At 30.3% G+C, this 8,229-nt stretch overlaps 1 protein-coding gene across 1 annotated transcript; it reads right to left on the bottom strand.

Annotated features, from left to right (window-relative positions):
• Window positions 1–1,756: 1,756 nt before the first annotated feature.
• Window positions 1,757–4,186, bottom strand: LOC145102207 (uncharacterized). Its single transcript, XM_079039580.1, has 2 exons — window positions 2,709–4,186; window positions 1,757–2,138 (listed from the first exon to the last, which is right to left on the bottom strand). Exons 1-2 carry the CDS (start codon window positions 4,089–4,091, stop codon window positions 2,070–2,072), a joined length of 1,452 nt encoding a protein of 483 aa, XP_078895706.1. The 5' UTR covers window positions 4,092–4,186; the 3' UTR covers window positions 1,757–2,069.
• Window positions 4,187–8,229: the final 4,043 nt, after the last annotated feature.

The raw sequence follows: 8,229 nt of genomic DNA, 5'->3' as shown, positions 1-8,229 counted from the left end.
TTTAATTATAACAATATATCATAGATATTAAACCTCAAAATTTTAAAATATATCATTCAAAAATATTAACTTCTTTCACATATGTATTTCTTCATATCTAAAACCATTTGTGCTGAAACACAAAAACTTAAAATAAAAAGAAGTGGGAATTAAACGGAAGAACTAAATGAAGGGCAGAAGAGAAAGACTCATGTAGCATAACACTATAATAGACTAGTTCAAATACTAAACTTATAAAATAGTCATATTATCGAGAAAAAAATTGACCATTTTTATTAACATAACATATTATTTTTACAAAAAATAGTACTACTTTGTAGAGAGAATTATCATCTTTTAACAACTTTGGGATTGTCTTGTTAAAAAAAACTTATTGTTTTACAAATAGATTATAAAATATTTCGTAATTGAACTTTCTCATAAATTCTTTTACAAAACTAATTTTGCAAAATCAATTTCACGAAATAGATAATGATAAGGACATTCCTTAACAATTGATTATAGCGATTATCACATTAACAATCTCCTGGACACCCATACCACATTCAAGATTCAACCCTCCCTGGATACTATGAATTATCACTATTATTACAAACACATACACACATATACAGACATGTATGATCTGATGTATTTATTATGTATTTTGTGTATATATCGACAGTTGTTGTGTGGGGTTGGTGTTTTGAATTGGTTTGTGGGGCCACGAATAGTGTGTAATTTAAGCAAACCTACAAACTTTACACCAATCAAATTCATACCAACTGGACCACTCCATAACCCTCTCCATCATTGCTTTCGCTTATTCCTTTTTCTTGTAATTTCATGCAAATTTTAATGTAAAATACTAAAACACTCTTTTATCAACAACATTTAGAAGAATTGTACACATTAAATATTATTTGCCTCTTATTTACATCTATGTGAGCTCATATTGCTCACAGTATTATAGCACCGAATGTCTAAAGACTAATTTACATCCCTTGTAAATTGTAATACATTTTTAAATTTACATCTTTTGTAATACTTTTAGATAGATGTCATGGATGAGTTATTAAATAACAATTTTTTTTACGTCCTTTCTAATAAACGAAGGTTTTTTACTACTTGTCAATCTCTCATAGTTTTGACATCTGTCATTTTGTGGTATTTTTGAAATAAATATTATCCACTTGTCAATATCTAGTTTGTTTTAATTTTTAAAATTAAAGTCATATATTTATATATGTAAAATATTAAATATAATATATACAAAATTAAATTGCAATGAATACGTTTCTTTTTTTATTTTAAAGTTTTATATTAAAAAATATTTGCTGCTTATATTTTAATGTGTTTTTTTTAAATTAACTCGTATAATATACAGGTCTCACATCTAATAAACAATATATTGAAATTTTAATTGATAGTAGAGGTGATCATTTAGACCGGACCAATTCTTGGACCTAAACCTTTTGAGGCAGGTCCAAATCCGAATCCAAGGTTTTTCAGTTCTTGTAACTTTAAGTGTATATGATACAACTCATTGAAATCCTACTGAAAGATAGTTTATCTATTATGAATATAAGGATGAGTATTTAGACGAATCGGTTTGACAGAAACTGATAAACGTTACAAACTCCAAATTCAAGTCTGGAAGTCCAAAAATCTGATTTACATCTAACATGATATTAGATATTATTTATCTCACACGATAATTGCAAAGATCCAATTCTACATCACACATGATCTAATTTATATCTCATGTGATAATAGGTAAAAAGGAAAATTATAATAACCTTTTTATAGAAATATCAAGCCCACAACATAATAATAATAATTAATAGGCAAACAAGCTACAAGCTCTTTGTTTTTGACCATAAACAAACAAAAACCAAAACCAAATCCACCTATGGTCAGCTTCTTCTTCTCTTCTTCTTCTTCTTCTCACTAATCTTAATTTTTACATCTAGTTAAACTTTTTTCTTTTTGTCTATAAAAAACTCCCAACAAACTATACAAAATCATCAAAAGAAAATTCCTAAATATCTACCTAAATAAACACTATTATCTCAAATTAAATAACTACCTTACTTCGGACTAGAACTTGAACCAGCTTCTTGCCTTGGTTCCCTCAAGTATCCTAATAACGTTTCAGCCTGCAAAAGTACAAAAACTAATTTTAATATCATTTTGCATTTAAAACATGAAAGATGATTTTTGATTGTTTTCCATTTTCTATAAATTTATTTAGGCATAAAAAAAATAATCTTTTAGTTGAAGCAACTACTTTGATGATATGATCTATGTTTCTATTTCTTTCATGATTTTGGGTATCCTGATCTCCAAGCAAGAATCTTTATTGCGACATTTATGAAGATATTAATCGTATGTAGAGTTGTAGACCCTTTTTCTGCACAATGCTGTTATGGTTTGTACATTAGGCATTAAAAGTTGCACTAAATGCAAATAGGGTGGCCAAAAAGTAAAGGAAGAAATGGTTATTGCTTATTAGTAGTAAAATGTGAAACATGTCACTTTCAAAAAAGAAATTCCGAGAATCATAGGAATGTCCATTTGAACTTCCTTTTTTATGAACACCCACCTTTAAAATTTATTAATTTTGAGAATTAATATGTGAAAAATTGATAGATGAAGTGAAAAATCGAATGGGTTTAATAAATTCATCAATGGAGTAATCAAGATTCAAGAGATCTTATTCTTATTACCTTGTGTTTGGCTCTAGCAGTTCCAGTTTGTGAAAGAGCCACCAGCGGCGGAATAGCACCTTCTCCGACCAACAAAGCTCTGTTTCTGGCACTGTTAACCCCTTCACAGAGCTGTAGAAGCGTCACCACCGCGAACTCCTTCCCTTTCACCGACGTACTATCCTCAATCACCTCCACCAAGGCGGGTATGCCGCCTTCTTCCACGATTGCGATCTTTCCTTCCTCGACTGCTGCCAAGCTACTCATCACCACCATCGCCTTCTCCGCCATCCCCACAGCTCCTTGTTCCTCCGCCGCCTCTCCCGCTGCAACCACAAGTTCCACCAGTGGCTTCACAACGCCGGCCGTTACTGCTCTCTTCTTATTCGCTTTCATGGAACAAAGTTTATACAGTGTCGTTAACGCGTCTTTCTTTCCTCGATTTGAACCGTTGATTAAAAGAGACACCAACGGCGGGATCGCTCCGCAAGCTCCGATCGAGACCTTGTTCTCATCGATCATAGCTAGACTGAGCAAGGCACACGCGGCGTTCTGCTTCGATACCTCTGTGCCTGTCTTTAGAACATAAATTAATGATTTCACAGCTCCGGCGCCGGCGATTAACGGTTTATTCTCGTCCAGAAGAGAGAGATTAAGTAGCGCGGTGACCGCATGTTCCTGAGTCCAAGGATCGGCACACCGGAGAAGCGGAATCAATGCTGGAACCGCGCCGGATTCGCCTATTAACGCTCGGTTCTCCGATCGGTTCTTCGCAAGCAACCTTAGTTTCGCGGCTGCCGACCTCTTTAAAGCGACGGAGTTCGAACCGAGACTATCGACACAGATCTTGACCGTCGGTTGTAAATCCTCCGGCGAGATACTCTCGATGATCTCGGTAGAGAAACTATCCCGTTGTAAAAACCCAGCGCAAGGCTCAGGCTCGGGGTTCTGCTCCTGATTGAGGTCACTCTCATTCGAATCCTCCGGCAAGCACGCTAGTCGCTGCAATTCGCCGGATATATCGCTACTATACGCCGAGAAATCACTAAAAACTTGTGAAAGCCCGAGAAAATCATCAGAAGAGGTAGAAGACGATGATTTGGAGAACTTATTGTTACCAGTAGCAGTAGCTAGCTGGTGCAAATGAACATCGATGACGGAGTCGGTAAGGTTTTCCGACACGACGGAGGTCGGAGCCTGTTGAGTGGAGGCGAAAGAGCAACTGTCGGTGTAATCAGATTGGTAGAAATTGGAGCGCACAGTTCGCATAGATCGACCTAGATGCTTCTGGAACCTGGATGGTGAAGAAGCAGCAGAAGATGGAGGTGGAGTGTAATATGGTCGGGTTATCTGAAACCGACCCGGACCCGGATTGGAATTGGGAGATTCTTGAAGAGAAACCATGGGAGATCGTAGGATTTAGCTTCAAATGGGCATAAAGATTGAAGAATTTTTGGGTACAAAAAGAGTAGGAATGGTTGAGTGAGATGAATATATATTTTCATGGGGGAATGAGTGGATTTGGTACTTTTTTGCTTTTGGGGTTTGGGAAGGTCACAAGGGTGTTTCACTTGCTACTCATCACAGGCAGAGGAGAATTTGACAGCTCACCATTCAATCCAAAAAATAACACTCTATTTTGTATTATTTTTCAATTATAAATAAATTATTATGGGTGGGTATTATCATAAAGTGAAAAGTTAATTTGATTACATAAAATTTATAAAAAGATAAGGAATGTTTTTTTTAATACTTTAGGGTTTGGTAACTCAACCTTAAATTCCAATTTTTACACCATATTTAGTTTATGATTGTTTAAATCCGATTTTTTATATGATAATGATGTTGATGAACAGGAAAGATGTAATATAAAATGGAACTATTTGATAGAAATTCATCTTTGAAAGAACATATTTGTATAATTATATTTACTTTTTTTTATCATAAAACTACCATCAATTTTGCTAAAATTATACAGTAAGTAAACACAATAATCATCCATTATACATATTATATGCAATACATATTACATAGTATTCATAAATTTAAAACCAAATTAAATTAACCACAAACAAGTTTTTTGTTTACTTATGGTATATATTAATTTGTATCTTTTAGTTTAAGATATTATGAATACCATGTAATCAACCTCTTATTAATTTTTAATTGAAAATTTAAATATCTCTTTATTTAGAGGAAAATGAGAAAATATGAATTAAACTATCAAATTATTATGAGTAAACTCTTAAAGTGGACTCTCAAGACATTAAGAGAGTGATTAAAATTGAGTAATAAAAAATAGAAAACACAGCGACTAAATATTAGAATATGGTATAATAAGCACACTTAAAAATAAATAATAAAAACAATTAAGAGAATGGAGCTTAGGACTGCTGAATACGAAACGCACTCTTTTCCACTACACCAAATATATGATTTTTTTTATATACTCTGTTAATTGCATATGATATATTTTATAAAGATTATATAAGGAAAGTGATTCGTATATAACAGTTTTTTTGCATACATAACAATTCATGCATTATATAATTGTACAATACAACATTTTAAAGCATTAATTGTTATGTATGGAAAAAAATTGTTGTGTACGGATCAGCTCCCATTATATAACCTTGAGTTGCTTATTTGTTAAGTGGAAACTGAAATGAAACCGAATTGTTCGGTTTTAGAAAATCTAACTTAAAACCGAGGGTTTTGGTTTGAGTTCGGTTTTTTTGTTTTGTTTCGTCAGTTTTTTTATTTTGATTTTGCTTACCTCTATCTACAATAGATGTTTTTTTAAACAAAAAAACTCTTAGAAAAATGAAAACCTTATTGTGAAAGTTTTTAATTCAAAACTCTTTTGAGTAAGTTTGTTAATTCAAAAGATTTTTCATTTATTATGTGAGGTTTACAAATTGTTAACTAATCTCTAAATATTATTAAAAGATAACTCTTAATTCATCAATAAAGCAATCAGGGACATTGATTGTATTTCAATCATATGTTTTCCACCATTAGATCAAATTGATGACATCATTTTTCCAAATAGAATTCAAAAACAATTACATTTAATTATATAATCTTTAAATCAACAATTATGTTATCAATTGAAACATATCGTTCTATTTATATAGAAGATATTAATTTCTATAATTAATATTGTTTCTAATTTAACTCCCTTATTTATAGCTTTTGACTTTAAAATTTAAATCCGGTTTTTTTTTAAGTAACTCTTTAAATAAGCGAATCATTAATTTCGTTATTAACCTATAAAATCTAATCTAAATCAATTATATATGCAAAATATTTTAGAGTCAAAATTAAAGTCACTATCATTCATAATTTATCTCACAGAATATTCCACATAAAATGAATCGATTTGAGATAATGATTTAAATTTTAAAACTCATAAAATAAGCAAGTCAATTAATTTGTAAATTTGAATCAATATAACTGATTTTTTTTTTCTAGATTAATAGCCGGAAATCTCCAAGATGATATCTTAGGATCCCATTTTTTTTAGAAGATAGTGATTTGATTATTCAAAAACACCTTATATATACGATTACATTGAAGTTGTTATTCTTACGATTTTGGATTGAGTCCTACAATTTACAGTGTTCTTCTTTAGCAATTTTATTCTTCAATTCTTTTTTCTAGGTTATTTCTTTACTTTGTTGTCCTTCTTATTCTTCGATTTCTTACATTTACTCTCTCTTCTTATTAAATGTTATTACTGTATTCATGTTGAGAGGTCAAGAAAAAAATTAATCAATCTACTTTAAGCATATTAGTTTCATTCATATCTAAATATTATTAGAAGAAAACTATTAATTCACCAATGAAGCAATCATGACCCTTGATTGTATTTCAATCATATGTTTGCTACCCTTAGATTAAATTGTTGACACCATCTTCCCCAAATAAAAATCAAACACAATTACATTTAATTATAGAATCTTTAAATTCAGCAATTATGTTATCAATTGAAGCATATCATTCTATTTATATACGAGATATCAGATATTATAATTAATATTGTTTCTAATTTAACTCCCTTATTTATAGCTTTTGGCTTCAAAATTCAAACTCGTTTAGTTTTTTTTTTTTTTTTTTGAAAAAACTCATTAAATAATCATATCAATAATTTGCTTATTAACCCACAAAATCTAATCTAACCCCATTAAATCAGCAAAATATTTGTGAGTCAAAATTAAAGTCAATATTATTCATAATTTATTTCTCGGTATATCCCACGTAAAATGAATCAATTTGAGATAACAGTTTGAATTTTAAAACTCATTAAATAAGCAAGTTAATTAATTTGAAATTTTGAGTCAATATAACTGATATCTTTTTTTTCCAGATAAATAGCCGAAAATATCCAAGTTGATATCTTAGGATCCCAATTTTTTAGAGATAGTGATTTCCTTATGCAAATATATATATATATATATTACGATTTTGGATTGAGTCGTACGATTTATAATGCTCTTCTTCAATGGTCTTCTTCTTCATTTCTTTTTTCCAGGTTTTTTCTTTACTCTGTATCCTTCTTCTTCTCTAATTTCATGCATTTACTCTGTTCTTATTACTTATTATTATTATATTCCTATTGAGATGTCATAAAAAAATTAATCAATCTACTAGAGGAAAGATACGTGCTAACATTTTGAATTTGTATTGTCCTCCAGAAACCAACCGTAGTCTAATAGACCATTCCCACATATCTTAATAGGTCTTAGCATTCTCCTAAATTCAGCTACAAGAAGTCATGGATGTACTTCTTGAATCAATCCTCTAAACTTAAATTCATTTGTTAGTTAGATGCAGTGACCAAAATACAAGATTTGTGAAAGTTCATTATTATTTATTAGTGTTAACCTTTGGCAAATTATGAAAATAATATTATATTTTTGTTCATAACAAGGCTTTTTTTGTAATAATTTCTTTGATCGGAGGATATGTATATCTGATTAGGTGTAGCCTGAAAAATCATATTTTATTCTTATAAGGATAAGATACTTTAGAACTTGACCAAATTACAATGTCTAAGTTTGATGTTTATGGCTATGACAATGCACTTTAATTGTAATGTTTATCAAATTTCTTTACAGAATTTAACATTGCTGGTACATATAACAACTTATTGTTGCTTTTGGTTTTACATGACCCATATGAAAAGTGTCATATGAGCCTCCATGGGGGTTTGTATACCGAACAAAGTCAATTCATAAAGCTACTACACAACATGTTTTAATCAATAAGTCGCATCATGTTGTGATAAAACAAATATCACGTGGATCATTTATGTTAAAAATTACTGTATTAAAACACCAAATTGCTCTAATATAAATATTAAATATTTTTATTTAATAAGTTTGGTTCAAAAATTCAAAATGAATCTAACTAACATTTTTTATTAAAATTTCACCTAAAACAATATCATCTATTAATGTGATGTGTATTTAATTTATATTATCCGCGTTTAACGCGGGTCATAATCTAGTTATAATTATACAACATATCTAAAAACAAT

This window comes from Lactuca serriola, chromosome 4, assembly GCF_051521515.1.
Source record: "Lactuca serriola cultivar US96UC23 chromosome 4, Lser_US96UC23_V15, whole genome shotgun sequence".
Lineage (NCBI taxonomy): Eukaryota > Viridiplantae > Streptophyta > Magnoliopsida > Asterales > Asteraceae > Lactuca > Lactuca serriola.
Note: the sequence above shows the minus strand (reverse complement) of the source record. Positions and strands in the feature narration are given on the sequence as shown.

What these genes read in the sequence shown, in the direction of transcription:
- LOC145102207 (XM_079039580.1), bottom strand. Translation starts at nt 4,091, where the DNA reads ATGGTTTCTCTTCAAGAATCTCCCAATTCCAATCCGGGTCCGGGTCGG. An exon ending in CTGCTAGAGCCAAACACAAG is followed by an intron (nt 2,139 to 2,708) that starts GTAATAAGAATA and finishes GTACTTTTGCAG; the next exon opens with GCTGAAACGTTATTAGGATA.